This window comes from Xiphophorus maculatus, chromosome 18 (assembly GCF_002775205.1).
Source record: "Xiphophorus maculatus strain JP 163 A chromosome 18, X_maculatus-5.0-male, whole genome shotgun sequence".
In the NCBI taxonomy this organism is placed as follows: domain Eukaryota; kingdom Metazoa; phylum Chordata; class Actinopteri; order Cyprinodontiformes; family Poeciliidae; genus Xiphophorus; species Xiphophorus maculatus.
Window position 1 is genome coordinate 4,850,031 of NC_036460.1, and position 17,393 is coordinate 4,867,423.

The following is a 17,393-nucleotide window of genomic DNA, read 5'->3' on the forward strand; positions in this document are numbered from 1 at the left end:
CCAGCTGTTTTTTGGCAATACATAGTTCCCATAAGTCTGAACCGGAAGTGATCTACGCCATCTTAGTAGGCAAGAGCAGAGCAAAGCATATCAGAGTCATGGCTTCCAGATCAACATAAAGAAAATATGTTAACAATCTTAACCGATGTGCAAGAGAAAGATACATGAACAAAATGGCTGCAGTCAGGATTGACCTGTATGAGACGAAGAAGGAAAATACGTCAGACGATGTGGACTAGCTGCCTCCGATCTCATACTGTGACACAGTTAACTAACAGGAAGAGTCCGTACACCATGGAAGAGCCTCACCTGAAATCTAAACACGCATACAATCAGTGTTTAAATGGATTTGTAAAGGACGAACTTGTTATTCACACTTTGTGTGTACAAGTGTCCAACTTAACTAGCAGCTAAAAGCTAAATTAGCTTAGATAATTTTAGCTTAACAGTAAATATCACTGACATTTCAGTAGTACACAGAGGTGGGTAGAGAACTCAAAAACTGTTGTCAAGTAACAGTGGTAATGCACTTCTATTGTTTATAAGTTAGATAGGAAGAAGGTGAGAGCTAGTTCAAAGCTTGCTGTTTGTTAATTGTTGTCATAGCAACTGCCTATCAAAATGGCTGTCCGTTACAAAGTTCACGGAAGTGCGACGTCACTTAAGAACTATTTATAAGTTCATGTATTTTGGTGTCTTGAAAATGAGCCGTTTTCCAAGCACCAAAATACTGGATCTGCAGCAGAAACCAGGGATGAACTAAAACAATGGAAATAAAAGATGACAAAAGTTAATTATGCAAACTCAATAACAAATATCTGCATTTACTTCACTTCTCAGCTCCTCTGCAACATGATTTTGGGAGCCAACAAAGTAGGGTTGAAACGATTAATTGTGATGAGTTGATTATTGAAATAATTGTCAACTAATTCAGCAACTGATTAATCGTTAACTGGAGCACACAGACTCAGAAATGGGCCATCAGCTGAAGGGACAACTGGAGCAATAATTAACCCAAAACTGTACAAAAAAAGTATTTTGCATTTAAAATAAAAAAAAATAAAAACAACCATTGTCTCCTCCTAAAACTCCTCATTTAAACCAAGTAAAGAGTTTTAGCTTCACTTGATTTAAATTTTATTTAAAAAAATCTCTTATCAGTAACATTTTCTATGTGATTATGAATCGGTAAATCAGAAATCTAATCACCGGATCAGCCCTACAGTCAGTCCAGCAGAAAGAGTTTATCTTTTCACATGTTGAAGAATTTCTTAGCTGCAGACAGCATTCACTAAAGAAATGCTGTTATTGCACTTTAGGCAATAACATGTTTATTTTCTTGAATTACTCATTTTCTTGCATTTTTTTAATCGCAAATAAACAGTCAGGATATTAATTACTAAAATAATTGTTAGTTGCAGCTTGACAACAAGATAAGGATGTTTTTACCGACTGAGACCGCTTAAAGAAATGTTTCTACTCGCTGTAAACTAAAGCTCTCACTTCAAACATTCTCATGTTAACTCCATGGTTAAAAATAAAATTATAAATAAAGAAGCTGAACGTGTTATGCTTTGCAAGAGGCCAGTTTGCAAACATGGCCGCCTCTTCAAGCTGCTTGTGCCATTTCCAAGCTGGCCACGCTCTGCAGAGCGCCTAACGAAGCCTCCGGACCCGCCAACCAGAAGTGGAGATTTGGTTATTCATGCCGCTTCCACTTCGCTCCAACCTGGACGTTTAAAAACCTCCAGGATAAAAGAGCAACTTCTGCCCCGTCCGTAGCCTGGATCTCTACGTTCATCACCCCGAGAAGGCCAGAAGACAACATCATTACCAACCACACTGCAAAAACACAACATCTTAACAAGTATTTCCAGTGCAAATATCTTAGTTCACTTGAAATAAGACAAAACTAACTTACAAGTAACTTTTAATCAAGAAATAGAAGCTTGTTTTAATTCAGACATTCCTGATTTTTAAAAAGTATTAAGTTCACTGGGAGATTATTTCTCTTATAATGAGAATGTTTTTACTTCTGAGATAGTTTTGTCTTAATTCAAATGTACTAAGATATTTGCACTAGAAACTAAACCAAAATTACTTGGTAAGACGTTGTGTTTTTACAGTGTAAGGTCCAGACAGAAGACTTTAGGTCCCAACATGATCAGCAGATGTTCCGGGACAAATCCAGCATATAATCCATTCCCTAATTTACTGGACCAACATCACCACAGATTTAAGCATCAGCTAAACATCTGCAGGGCAGAAACCAACATCATGTTCATTTGGTAGATTTAGTCATTTAGTTTGATACAAAATGTTTAGCAGTAGGAGGGATTTCTGGTAAGTGCCAAATTAAACCAACAATCCACAGAGAGACAGATGACAGGATATATTTAAGAGAAAATAGAGATATTCTTTTTTTACAACTGTATACAACCTCAGACCTTATTGTTGAACAGATGCAGCTGCATTTATATCCTGAGCTCCAACTTTAACAACAGGAGAGAAACTTCAACAAAACTGAATGTTTAAAAAGTGATTCTAGGAGGAAAAATGATCCATTCTTATTACAATACACAATTAAGAACCACATCTTTAAGTGGATTGTGTTTTTTATATATATATTTCCTCATAAATACTTTCACTTCACGTCAAACCACTTCCTCTAGCAGCTGCGCTGAATTATGATTGTGATGAACCAGTTTAGCTACAAACTATTAATGAGAAACTCGCAGAGGAGCTCAATATTAAAAATAAAAACTGAAACCCAACGGGTTGCTGTTCTGGATGAACGGAGAAACGCTTCAGCTGAGCCAAATGGCCAAACTTCACCCACACTGTACACTGCAAAAACATAATCTGACCCAGTACTTCTAGTGCAAATATCTTAGTACACATGAATTAAAACAAATCTAACTCGCATTTAACTTTTCAGCATGTTATAGGAGTTTGTTTTACGTCAATAATTCCTTAATATTGATGAAAAGGTTCTAGTTCCACTGGCAGATTATCTTCTTTTATGGGATATTATTGGATATTATTGGAACTAGAACTTTTTCATCAGTATTACAGAATTTTTGATCCTATATCTTGCTAAAAAGTTAATTTCGTCTTATTTCAAGTGTACTCAGATATTTGAACTAGAAACTAGAGAAAAACACTTGCTTAAATTCTGTATGTTTGCAGTGTTAAAATTAACATTCATGATTTAAAACTTGTTGAAAATGTCTCACGAAGCCGTTGCCGTTAGGATTTTTTTTTCTGATTATTGGCAGCCATGTTGTCAAGCAGCAGCCCAGGACTCTGACCTTGTAGACTTCTCCGTAGGTCCCCCCTCCGACTCGCAGCAGGATCTCAAAGTCGTCCTGAGGGTTCTTGGTGGAGATATCCAGAGCGGCCCTCTGATGGAAATCCATTCTGAAGTGCTGAGACATTAATAATCCCCCTTAAGGCATGTCAGAGCTGCCTCTCACACACTCGCCGTCATCCACATCAGAGGAGGTGAGCTGCTGAGTCGGACTCGTTTTGGGCTCAACCGCCGCCGCGCACACACACACCTTCCTGTTTGTTTCTCAGCCTGCAGCAGCAGCAGCAGCAGCAGATCCTCTGTCACTCCCTCCCTCCGCCTTTCACACCTTCCTCTGTTCTCTACAGTATTTCTGCAGCTCATTTGCATAATCCCATGTTGCTTCCTGTGTGCGATACATACTGGCTGTCAGAGCAAAACGTTAGCAGAGCTAATCTCACTCTGGATTAGCTTGCAGCTAAATCATGAGAGTTTAGAGAAACACATGAGAACACGCGATGAACACGACCGACATGTGTGGCGTGAAAATGATTAACTGCAGTTTGGGGTTTTTTCAGTGCAAGTTTCAGTCTGAGCTTTACACCCACTGAACTGTGTGTGTGCGGGTGTGTGTGAGCTGCAGCGCTGCAGAAAGAGTCACTCATGCTTGGAGCTCCCTTTTCTGCTTCCTGTTCATATCCTGTTCAAACAAGGGGGACCCATTACATCCTGTTAACAAGTAAAAATTACTTTAACGTTATCGTGATCAAAAATTTGTTTCATTGTGCAAATATGAGTACTCTGTACTCTGATAAATGCTGCGAATGGATGACATTTTGATCTTCAATACATTTATTTCTATTTCTGATGGTCATTTCTCAGTTTTATGGCCACATCAGATGCAGAACTGTTACTGCTTTTGGACAGACCATGACAACGTTCACAAAGCAGCTAAATAAAAATGAACCCTCCTGCTTACATGACATATGAAACAGCAAAACCTTGTGATTAACCTTTCGACTGGTGATACAGAGAGATGCTAAAACGATTGAGTAGGAATTAAATCAGTGGGCCCATTAAAGGTTAAGAAATCAAGCAAATCAAACAGGGCCAACATCTGTGTGGCTTTCTGTAGTGAACAGATATCATCATCACCATTTGACATTTATCATCGCAGGGCAAACAGCCTACAGGCTCAGTTATACTTCTCCACTCACACCCACATGTGACAGACACATAAAACAGGCCAGGGAACCACAAATAACTGCCTCAACCGCAACCGAGACAGGAACGGGCGACTGAAGGAGTTTTTAAAGTTATTAAACATTGTGAATAACAAAAGGATGAGCAGCAGGTTGGAGACCCGAGTTCATCTGGAAACCTGCCGCTAGCCGATCTGCAGGGAGCGTCTGGAGCGAGCAGCCAGCCAACATCTGGGCCAAAACGATTTTATCTGTTTTTATCATTTTTGTTTTCAGAACATTTAGCGATGTAAATCTGACTAGGTCAGGTCAGGCCTGCTGGAAACAGCACAAGCCTAAAAACTGCTGCTCACTACAAAGTGCTAATTAGATTCAGCCTCCGAGCTGCAGGGTAACCGATTAAATGTCCGATTAAACATCTGTAACTACAACAGTTAAACATCTGTAACTACAACAGTTACAGATGTTTAATGTTTAATTAAAGTCGTCCAATCCAAGCATTAGAGCTGGTTTTGTAACACTTTCCACCCTGATAAGTGACGCCATCCTTCCTGAGCTCTTCTGGCCTACTTCCTGTTGTCATACAGGTTTTATTTAGACAATTTCTCGATTCAAAATGTCTGCCAGTAATCTGGCCGGACTCTGACAAGATTAATTAATCTCACCCTTACAAAAAATTTAGTTATTAGGGGAGGAGTTATGTATTTACCAGACGTATAGTTCCATTTTCAAGTAAAATCAAGTAACTGTCTTCAGTTTTTATTAAAAAAAAATCAGTATATATCAAACATGATGTAAAATTTGTACTTCACTTCATAGCTGTATCTGGCATCTTGAAATTGGTCTCTGTCTCTTTAAGAACCTCCTATCCTACCCAGATGTCTGCTAATAGCTGCTGCCGCTAGTCTGGAGGAGCTGAGAGGGGGAGGAGCCTGGCTGGGGACTGAAGCTTCAAGGTGGAGCTTTGCAGAAACAGGTGTTAAGGCACCCCAAATGGTTTCCATGGAAACTGAACGATTTCTCAAACATGCATGAAAGAATCAAGGTAACACTCCAGGTACGATTTTAATGAGAGAATGACATTATAACTAGGAGCTGAGACATTAACAGGTTAATTTTGACTAATTACATAGATAATTAATAGAAAAGTAGAAAATTTAATATTTTAAATTTTTTTAAAGTAATTAATTGGTTTTTTTTAAACATACAAAAACTCTGGGCAGAAACTTTGTGTTTATGTGTTTCTGGTACACCCGTAAATCTGACGCACAAGCAACATCCGCTAACGACAGCGTTGGTCGACGAAGCTGCTAGGGATAAATATCAGCTTCAAAACCCAGTCTGATTGGACGCTGCAAAAGACTACTGTTGTATTCAAGTTGTGCTAAAAGGAGTTAGCCTATTAGCAAAGCAATTCAAGCCTAAAATAGACTTGAAGCAGCAACATGTAGCAGCACCATAGATGCCAACACTAATGTTAGCATCAACAGTCCACATTTCTACCACTATTCCATAAATAACAGAATAAAACTATAAATATCTTTGTTATTGAGTTCATATGTCTATTTATTCAATAATTTGTTCTAGATTATTGCTTATTTTGCCAATATCTTGTTTTTGATTAAAATACAAATTATTAATTATATACCCTGAAATTAGCCTGATTAAAATTTTTTTATCGAGTAACACTTCTAATTAAAACACAACATAAAGCTAAAAAAATAAATAATAAATATAAATAATTGCATAATATCCCACCTTTAATCATAGTTAATTCATGAAAGGTGATGATTTTTCTAGATTGTTTTTCTCAAATAAATAATTTTCAAACGGAGTTTTTACCTATTCAGGTAATCTTTGCTTTATATTAAAGCTACTACATTTTAGTTTAAGGATCTGAAATGTGTTGCTAGTAGGTACTCTGTCTTTTTTCTTCCAATGGCTTCTTCAGTTCTGAACAAGAGTTGGACGTATTGTGCTAATTAAAAAGTTAAAGTTGTTGTCTGAAACATGGTTGCCTAACGATGCAAACAAGCGAGCTGTTCAGGTGGGCTTGACTGTAAACCTGCCTTGGGGAAACAGGCTGAGCAGTAGGTGTTAGAAAGACAAAACCAGAGAGTCTATGGAAAACCTACACACATTGACCTGTACCTACAGTTTCACTGTAAAAGGCCATTTCTGTATAAAAAAAACAAACAAAAACACGAAATCAGTAGGAGAACAATTAAGTTTTGACAGTTTAATAACTGGCATAAGAAATGCGTGTGGACCTACAACCTCCAAACACCTGCAAGGAAGCAGAGGTCATAAATCTCCCTCTCACTTGATGGATTATCCAGCTTTGAGCGAATGCTAACTGCTACTTGTACCTGGCATTTTTCTCACTTTCACAGGCATGTCTAACAGGAGCTATAAACAACAAAAATGAAGCAACAAGAGTCTTAAATCTAATATAACTGGTCAAAGAAGATTGAGAAACTTGAAGAAACTCTGCTTAATCTGATGGTCTTCATCAGATAAACACAACTGGAAACTTTATTTTAGCCTGTGGTTTGTTGCATTTATTATTCAGGAGCTAGAATGTATAACTAAATAAATGTTTAGCTGTAATCGGTAAGCAGTGAACGATCTAAATATGTCTTGTTCTGATGAGTATTTATTAAAAGCAGCAGGCCTCTCTGCTAGATAACATCCTCCGAGTTATCTGAGTAAAAATCTGCCTGTTTTGAGCGTGTTTTGACTGTGGCCTCGAGTCACATGGCTGAAGGTGGAAAATAAAATGTGACTGGAGTTATTTTAAAGGGTGGAAACAGCGAGATAAAGGTTGTGTTTTGAAGGGTGTTAGGTCAGCTATTTGGGCTTTAACCCTTCACATGCTGAGCTGGGTTTCTCAAAATTTACACCTCTGACCCACTGTTTGACACACGCATGATAAAATAGTCCTGTCTTTGGCATTTCAGGTATACCATACACTGAAAAAAAGAACACAGACAGTCCAACTTTTAAAAAATGTAGTTAATTTGTTACAAGTATTAAGTGTATCAAGTTGTCACGTTAAACAAATGTAAATAAATTAAGTTTGACAAACTACATGAAACAAAAACTTAATTTTTTTAAACTCCATTTCCCTTTTTTCAGTGTGTAGAGAAGCTGGTTACCTACATGTGTCATGGCAGATTTACTCTGCAAAAAGGAAACGTAAAGATGGAGACCTAAATCCAGACTGCATCCAGCATCAAAGTAAACCGATTGTCAATGACTATCAACCATTCGGATAATTTGTGTGTAGGACTGGGCAATATGGCTGAGAAATGTATCACAGTATAAGCATTTCATATCCCTGCATATTGATCATTATTGATTAGTTTTGGTTTTAATTATCCAAAATACTGCCAAACTGGTGATGTGACCTTTCCTCTTTTAACCACAATTTCCTTTTGAGCTGCTGTTCTCATTTTTCACTCCACCCCAGTTTATGGTTCGGTGGTGAAACCTGAAACTGCCCACACACACTTAGACGTACCGTGTGTATTCTGTGGACCGCGCACTGTCCACAGACAGTTCAGAGTTCATATCGGCGTGAACCGATTGCCTACATTTTCAACAATCCGAATGGATGGTAACAAGATTGATGAGTTAGTCGAGTGCCTGGCCGGTTGCTTCACTCTCAGAGCTGCAACCAGGGCTGTTGTAAACAACCGTTTTAGTAATCGAGTAATCTATCAATAATTCATCAATCAAATAAATTTTTTTATTAAATATTATATTATATAACACTGCCATAACAACAGTATTAATAAGAAAATGCCTGTACTCCAGTTTTTCGTTTATGAATTCATCTTCAGTCAGTTTAATAGGTTAACTCTCACTTTTTTCTAGCCATTTATTGCATTTGTGTCCTTTTTAGCGACGGGATCTTTGGTAACTTTGTCACAGTTTCACAGGTAAAAAGACTTTTCTTTAACTTGCCATCCATAGCTGTGATGCCGCTGTAGAACAATCCAGTTAATTAAATGAAACCTGGAGGTGTAGGTTTTATTCATTTAGTGCAAAGGGCAAAAACAACGTTGAAGAACAACAAAAAAACACTTTTTTCTCGTCCTGTCAACTACTATACACAGGCTAGTTGCCATAGCAACTGTGTCCGCAATGATGAATTTCTGTTTTGTCTGTAAAGCTACGCTAACAATCAACAGCAGGCCACTGTGTTCCATCTACTGTACGAGTCTCCGCTCCACCTCCACAAATACACCTATGGCGCACTTCTCCGCCGTTCGGTCCGAACCAGGCTGCGGCTCCGGGAGGAGAAAGGATGTCCTGTTCCAGGCATCACTCCAGGTATTTTTAAAATGCCTATTGCCCCCTGAAGAATGACAAAAACCCGGACATTGTCATCGGTCAATTAAATCACCCCCAGATGCTTCAGACCAAACTTGGACGGCATACTACTAGGACTTAGCATTCATAGGCGGAAATAGAAGTGTGTTCTTCTTCTTCTGTTGCGTTTTATGGCAGTTTACACAATTTGCGCATTACCGCCATCAACTGGACGGAGATGTAACTTCAGAAATTGGAAGTGTGTTCTTTTTTTCTATTGTGGCAGCTCGCAAGCAACTTTCAGGTGCATACCGCCCCCTACTGTACATCAGTGTGTAGTAACAATACATCAAATAAATTGTATTTTTGAATTTTGTATTATCCATCCATTTTCTGTTCACCCTTGTCCCTAATGGGGTCGGGAGGGTTGCTGGTGTCCATCTCCAGCTACTTTCCGGGCGAGAGGCGGGGTCACCCTGGACAGGTCGCCAGTCTGTTGCAGGGCAAATTTTGTATTATGAGGACAAATAAATAATGCTTTCCTTAATCTATAAATATTCGCTATGTTTCCTTCATTTCCCAATGGGCTCTTTGCACCTGCCGCGCTGACGTCACAACCGCATGCGCAAATGCGGCTCTCTTTTTTCCGCTTTGAGTTACCATGACAGCTAGAAAAGACAAAGTCTTATTTCAGACGCAAATAAGACAATACTATGAACATTGCCGTCTTCCTAATATAATGGGCTTTTAAGTTTTCATGGATTTCCAAGCGGTCCTGAATTAAGAAGACGGTGGATTGTAAATATTCGTCGCTACCAGTTAAAGGGATCGTGTGATGGTCCTGAAGTACTTTTATGCAGTAGTAGAGCCACATGGAGGGGTTTTGTTGGACTGAATAGCCTCACTGAAAGTGAGTTTTGTTATTTGGTTGTGGGCCTTAAATTTGTTTGGAAAAAGAATTCAATTCCGATGGATGGTAGCCATGGAGATTAAATTATTTCTCAAATATGTAAAGAACCAACATGGCAGGAAGTGGACAAGTGAAGCTAGCTGCAGGCGAAAAACTAAATGCAGCCGTTTCATCCACTTTAAACCTGAAGATTGGTTAAAAACTTAATGCAATAAATCACAGTGGTTGATATTCTACTGATGGAAAGCCATTAATTCCTTAAAGTAAGCTCTTACTGTGGTGGAAAAGTACAAGTTCTGAAGTTGAGCAAATGCAGACGAACTTTTTCCGTAAATTGGAACAAGCAAGCCTTCTGATTGGACAAAGCAAGAGACTGTAATATTTGTCCACAAATTGAAATAGCTGGTAATGGACCTTACCAGAGGGGCCGCTTTTCATTGGCTGATGCCCATTCTACGTGGTCACGTGCGTGGCGTCTCACAAACACCGTTAGCTAAGTACAGCATAATGGCAGAACTGATACAACTTCTACACCTTGAAGCCTGTCTGCTACACAGTCTTACATTAGCTAAACAGATCAATATGCAATGTGTCTGTATCTGACATACACTAAAGATTTTATTTTAGCAGAAAAGGCTTTGGACTAAACTGTTACTCGTGTTAGCCACGTTAGCACCAAGTACAGCTAGTCAATCAACCATCGCTGTGTTCAGGGAAGCGCTGATTAATAATCGAGAAATAAATATCAAGCCTGGAAACTTGATATCGTAACGGACTGAATGTTATGTTTTTACCGTAATCTTTGCTCGTCTTGCGGGGCGCAGGCGGTTGCCACGGTAACAGGTGTGCTTAAGCTACAAAGAGAGAGTAAAAAGGTAGGAGTGGGTTTGAGTTGATCACCTGTTCGGGTTATTTTACCTTTGTTTACCTTTGCTGTGGCGCATTACAGCCGCTGTAGTTTCTAAACGTTGGACTAATTACCTCGTTCGTTTGTGAGTTTACGTCATTCACAACAAACATCAAATAGAACAAATATATTTCATAAAATTTTAACAAACAAATGGCTTCTACCGCGATAATTATGTGAAATTAAATTAATTATATCCCAACAGCAGAAGACTTGCCTTTACCTTTACAGAGCTCTTTGGTTCCTGGCCCACGCCCAGGTAACGCTACCACCCAATGCAGTCCACAGCCAGCAAACAGCGTGGGCCCAACACAGCTGGTCTAACACACAGGACATTGATACTCGGCCACCATCCTTCCAACTGCCATTTTATGGAGGCTCAGGCTGTAGAGAGTGCGACACCTACTGGTACCACCTGTTACATTTGCTTTTGTTTTAAATTGATTTTGTTTATATGTAACTTTGTTTATTCTTCTACTACACTACATTCAATAACGTCAATAAACTACTACTACAAATAAAATATATTATTGTTAGTTTTTCAATTCTTTTGGGCTCAAATTTATTCAGGTTTATTCTCAGTAGGAGTTTCTCTCAAAACACTTTAATAAATTAAATAAAAGCTTATGAAGGTAAAGCAAAGTATGCATTTCAGTAAAAGTCTCTGGATATATGTGAGTCAAATTATTACAAATGATTGGTTATCAAAAGACAAATATTTTCTGCTTTTAACTGAATATTACCTTTAAAACACAAACATGAAGCATATTATATATCCCCCCAAAGGTAAAACATCAAGAAATAAGTAATTAATTTTGAATACTTTAACGCACATGTGTCAAACTCCAGTCCTCAAGGGCCGCTGTCCTGCAACTTTTAGATGTGCCTCTGCTGCACTACACCTGAATAGAATAATTAGGTCATTAGCAAGGCTGTGGAGAACTGATCTACACAAGGAGGAGGTAATTAAGCCATTTCATTCCAGTGTTTTGTACCTGTGGCACATCTAAAAACTGCAGGACAGCGGCCCTTGAGGACTGGAGTTTGACACCCCTGCTAACGCAATAACCTGCTGGCCTCTAGTGGTGATAACAGCTAACTGCAGGTCTGAATTTCTAGTACAATACATTTGTGTTGTTACAATATTACCAGTTAAGACATATAGCAACCTGCAACGACTAAAGCAGATATAAACAGTTATTATTTTTATTAAATATGGTTGTTCTTCCCACATGAATGAAGGCTATTACTTTCCTACAAAAAAAATCCAGATCTTCCACTTAGACTGGAAAATATCCCGAAACTTATTTTCTAAAAATTTAGCATCATTAGCACATTCTCTGAAGTACAAATACTTGCATGAAAAAATATTCTAGTAATAGTAAAAGTACACGTTGGACTGTTTTACTCAAGTACAGTAAAAAAAAGTACCAGTTTTGAAATGTACTTAAGTACAAAAGTAATTTTCATCTTAAAGAATACCTAAAAAGTTCTAATCATACAGAATACCTTTTTTTTCTTTTGCTGACAACATGCACTGTTGGTATAGAAATATTAAAAAATACTTATTCCGTCTAGTTTTCCTTAAAACAAATCTCAGTCAGGATCATTTAGATCCCACAAAGCGCAGTGCATTCGCCATTATCGTTATTGGAGCCAAAAACAGGTAAGGATTTTTAAAACTACGTCTACAGATGGGGAATATCTGCGTCCGAATGTGTTCTTCTGTTTGTGATGTCACTCAGGTTAATGTTGTCTTTCTCATGACCCAGTGTGTTGCTGTGCTTTGGTTGTATATGGAGAGCCATTTGAGCCAAAATTAAATAAATAATTGGCTTCTTTATTCTTATTTATATTTATTTATACACTTATCTATTCTATCTTTTAATACATATTTATTTGTGTATTTATTTATTTAATTTTGGCTCAAATGGCTCTCCATAGTTGCACATTTCTAAACATTTTTCTGTCCTGTTTCGGTAAATTGCTTCCAGGTGAATCCTGAGATGACTTAAGTGTTTTGAGCAAGACATTGGCTTTTGTAGATATTTTTTTGCTATTTGTACACATTGTTTTGAGAAATGCACTTACTGTTTTGCAAATGTCGAAAATGAAAATAAGAGAAATGCGCCAAAGCGACTGTTTTATCTGTCGTACACGCTGGGCCAGCAGGGGGAGCCAAAACACAAGGATTCGTCTCTCCTGGCGCCACATTGTCTGTTGCGCAGTAAATGTGAATTTTGCTTCAGTTTGTTTTGTTCCAGATGTTGGAGAGGAAATTTTAAGAGCTGCTGAAATCTTCTAATATTATATTGATATTTTTCTCACTTATAGATTTTTTCTTTCTTTCATAAATTTACATAACTTTTTTTTCTATATTCATCTCTATTTCCAGTATTTATTAATTATGCTTTTGTCTTTTTATTTGTTTTTGCTTTCAGTTTATTAAATTATTGTTGCAGGTATTTTTTGTGTTTCATTTACTATTCTATTGTTGTTAATGAAGTTAATGTTTTGATAATTATTTATCTTCTTATTAATATTTTTATAGTTTTATTGCTTCCCTTTTCTTAATCTGGTTTATGTGTACATTAGATTTTTATCAGTAATCTTCTTATGCATCTATTAGGTATCTTATTAGTCAGTATTTTTTATTTTCTTTCTTAAACTGTAAGTATTGTATATTATTTATTATATATATTTATTTTTTTCAGGGCTGCACAGTGGCGCAGTTGGTAGCACCGTTTCCTTGCAGCAAGAAGGTCCTGGCTTCGATTCCCGGCTTGGGGTCATTCTGCATGGAGTTTGCATGTTCTCCCTGTGCATGCATGGGTTCTCTCCGGGTACTCCGGCTTCCTCCCACAGTCCAAAAACATGACTGTCAGGTTAATTGGTCTCTCTAAATTCTCCCTAGGTGTGAGTGTGTGTGTGCATGGTTGTTTGTCCTGTCTGTCTCTGGTTTGCCCTGTGACAGACTGGCGACCTGTCCAGGGTGACCCCGCCTCTCGCCCAGAACGTAGCCCTCCCGACCTCATTAGGGACAAAGGGTGAACAGAAATGGATGGATGGAGAAATGGATGGATATTTATTTTCATTAGCAATTTTTATTATGATTAGTTTTCTGGTATTTTAAGCTGTGATTATTTTATCTCTTTTGTGGTTGTTCATAAAACACCTGAAATCTCCTTTGGTGTTCATAAAACAGAAAAACTATATGGTTATTGTACATAAAACTGTTTTATTGGATCAAAGTTCATCATAACCTGCTGTGGAAACATCAGCAGCTAAATCTGGGAGTTTCTCGTTCATTCAACCTTTTAGAAACTGAAAACATTATGATGTCATGCTGTGAGTATTTCTGAGCTGACCAATCACAGAGCTGTTGATTTATGTTACTATTACAGTGTGCATATCCCCCACCAGATATTGTGACACTAATCTGCCAAGACAGTGTGACCTACTTCTGCTGGTTGCTCCTGCAGGCAGGAGAGTCACCATACAATCGGTGCAAGGCGCCTCCTGGCAGGAGCGATGAATGAAACTGCAGCCCAGGTCACTTTGCTTCTGGAAACCTGTGGTTTGGTTCGATATGTCTTAACAGAACACTGCATACTAAAAGTTATTTTTTTCTGTTTTATGTTATGGATTTAGTAAATAAAGTCAGAAACAACTAATCAAAATCTAAAATTTTAATTAGAAATTAAAAATCTAAAATTTTAATTAGAAATAAAAAGTTTCTTAACCAGCAAAATTTGAACAATACCAGATTTTCTGTTAAAAGTATATATTTTCTGTGTATTTGACTGAATGCAAATCAAGATGTAACGCTAAATAAAAGTATCCCCAATAATTAGCTGAACAATTGGATGCAAATTTCACTTTACCATGATAATAAACAAGAACATGAAACATTTTTCCTGCCACTTCTACTATAATAAATAATTATTTGTGTTCTGCAAATTGGGAAATAACTAATGCTGTGAGGCTTGCTAGTCACTAGCATGCTAAGCTGGCTTCTGCTGACAGGAAGAACAGTGATATACTAAATTACACTGAGCTGTAATTTCCACATTATGTGCTTACTGCACTAAGGTGCTAACAGCAGTTGCACTAAGAAGCTAATGTTAGTTTCTTGTATTGCCTAGTTCTGAAAGCTAACATTAGCTTTTTGTAGCATGTAGTTGTACAACACAACTGTGGTGTAGTAGCTAATAAGGCCAATTTCTTTTGCTGATACTTGAGCTTGTGGCATAAATCCTAGTGAAGTAGCTAATGATGCTAAATTTTTAAAAATTCACTACAGCTTATTTCTATAGCACCAATTCACATCACATCATCTCAAAGCGTTTTACAAAAACAGTAATTTCACTTCAATCACATACATTCCAACCGATGCTAGCTATCAATCATTGCATCAAGTTCAATTAATTGTTCAAATCAGTTTTAAACATTAGATAAAAACAACATTTCTATGTCCTTGCCACCTGGAGACAAAGAGGAATTATCTCTGTTCTTGCAAAGTACAGGCCTGCAAAAACCTAGAGAATACCACCAAAATAAATAGTCAAAAAGTGAGTTGAAACATTTAAAAAGCTTGTCAGCAAGGGTTTGAATGCACTTATGTTAAAAAAAAATACTTTTGTTGACTAATTATTGTAAAAAAAAAAAAAAGAAGTATTTATTTTAGCTAGCGCTAATGCTAGCTTGTATGTGAAAAGGAAACAGTTGGGATTTGATTTTCGTTGTTATTTTTCATCGGTAGAATCAATAATAATTGTTTAGCAAAAAAAAAATCTCCAACTTTGAAAACATGACTTTCTTTCCAGCTGTGTTGTATAAAGTTTCAGAAGAGTTTAGCATCTACAGGCGACGTCCCAGGCTAATATTTATAAACGTTGCAGAATTGGCTAGTTTTACTTAAATTTAAAAATTCATCAAGCATTTGTAAAAAATACTTTAAATTCATAAAACATGAAAGTCTACAAAGTTTACAACTGAATAATTCACACGCAGACAATTTACATCCTACAAAATAAGATGTACTTTTATTTTGAAATCTACCTACCACGTTTCAGTTTATGTGCCTATCATGTTCCAAGTGATGATGTGACATGAATCATGCATAACTGACCTAAATTATCTTCCGTCATTACATTTCTGTATTTCTTCATTAAGTACGTATTTTTTACTATTATTTTTTATGTGTGCGTATATTTTTAGTTTGTGACCTTGTTTTTAAATTTCACGCTTTATTGGGTGAGCAACTCCCGTTGAAACAGTAGATTCATATTCATGAGCTGGACCGTCCATATTAGATACAGGAGAAAACGGGTCTGTCAAGCTAACAGATAAAACCAACAGAAAATATGCGAAGGTTCCTTCAAAATAAAAGCTTTGGACTTGGACGACTTTCCAAAAAATGTAACACAAACTTTCTAAAGTAAGATTAGTACACAGTAGTGGCGTGCGGTGAGGTTCATAGTTGGTGAGGCACTGACTTAATCATAATCATATTTACAAATATAGACCCCCTGCATGTTATTGTTTACATAAGGAAATTTCGCGCATGCGGACAAAGCTGGAGGTCAAAAAGACGATTCTTCTACATGTCATCCATAGTCGCGCAGCCGCCGTAGAATAATTCCGTTAACTCAATCAAACTTGGACATGTAGATATTATGAATTTCGTGCTGGGCTCCACAGCAAAGTGGAAAACCGTTAAAGTACAACTCAAAACCACGTCTTTCTCACTCTCTATATCAGCGCAGCTACGCGTAGACTCGTTGCCATAGCAACTGACAACAACGCCACAAAAAAACCCCACAAATATTTACCACACAAAGAGCAGAACATTCAGTCTGTTGCAGTGGTATGGTTTTAGGCTTAATGTTTATTTTGCGATTATTAATAAGTGATTGATGTGGTAAGAGGAGAGAACTATAAATATATCGCTGCACTTGACTGTATGGCTAGCTCCATGGCTAGCTCGCTGTTACTGTCTCTTACTCTGCATTTATGGAGTCACAATGTCTGGGATCATGAGCGCCCCCTGCCAGGAGGCAAGAGAACTGCCTGCCTCACCTCGAATCTGTTCTCTGCCGTTTCTGATCGCTCAGCACACGAAGCACGTTGCACAAACAGTTGGTGACAAAAAAAACACTGCACATTATATACATAAGCTAAATTATGGAAAACCAGTTATACATTAAAGGTTTTTTAGCCATTTTATTGGCGACCTACAGACAGGAGGAGCATGCTCTCATCGAGTGGCAGCCAGTGCTTTTAGCCAGAGGTTGATCAATCCCAGGTGAGGCTCAGCTCGCTGCTGCCTCACCGGCTGCGCTTCCGAGTATTTGAATGGGAAGATGGGAAAATTCAGCGATTTTGAAGAAAAAAATAATCAGAATTTGTTAAGCTACATGAAAAATAGGTACTTTATAGTGCAAACTGCAAGGTGAAGCAATATAAATTACTTAATACATTATTTTTCCATTCCTCCCCTGTCCGCACCTCACTGGTACACAGTGAGATATGTTAACGAAGTGTTTTGATAATTGCCATTTAAAACCAATGTATTGATCTTATCATTTTAGTGTTGATAAAATATTGCTGACTTTCTATTGATATTATCAGTCTTTTGGATCAATCCGTCCAGATCTAGCATTCTTTTCTACAAATAATCAACTGCACACTATTACATCAGACAAAAAAAAAGGTTATTAAAAAAGAATTTCTTAATTTGCATATTTAAATGTTTTTCTAATATTG

At 37.5% G+C, this 17,393-nt stretch overlaps 1 protein-coding gene across 1 annotated transcript in view; it reads right to left on the reverse strand.

Moving 5' to 3' along the window:
- The window catches only part of LOC102224606 (mitogen-activated protein kinase kinase kinase kinase 5), a 49,565-nt gene extending 45,935 nt beyond the window's left edge, over positions 1-3,630 (reverse strand). The window contains exon 1 of the mRNA XM_023352103.1: positions 3,312-3,630. Coding sequence (XP_023207871.1) covers positions 3,312-3,437 — 126 coding nt within the window. The 5' untranslated portion in view covers positions 3,438-3,630. The remainder of the gene's footprint in view (positions 1-3,311) is intronic.
- Between the last annotated feature and the right edge of the window lie 13,763 nt (positions 3,631-17,393).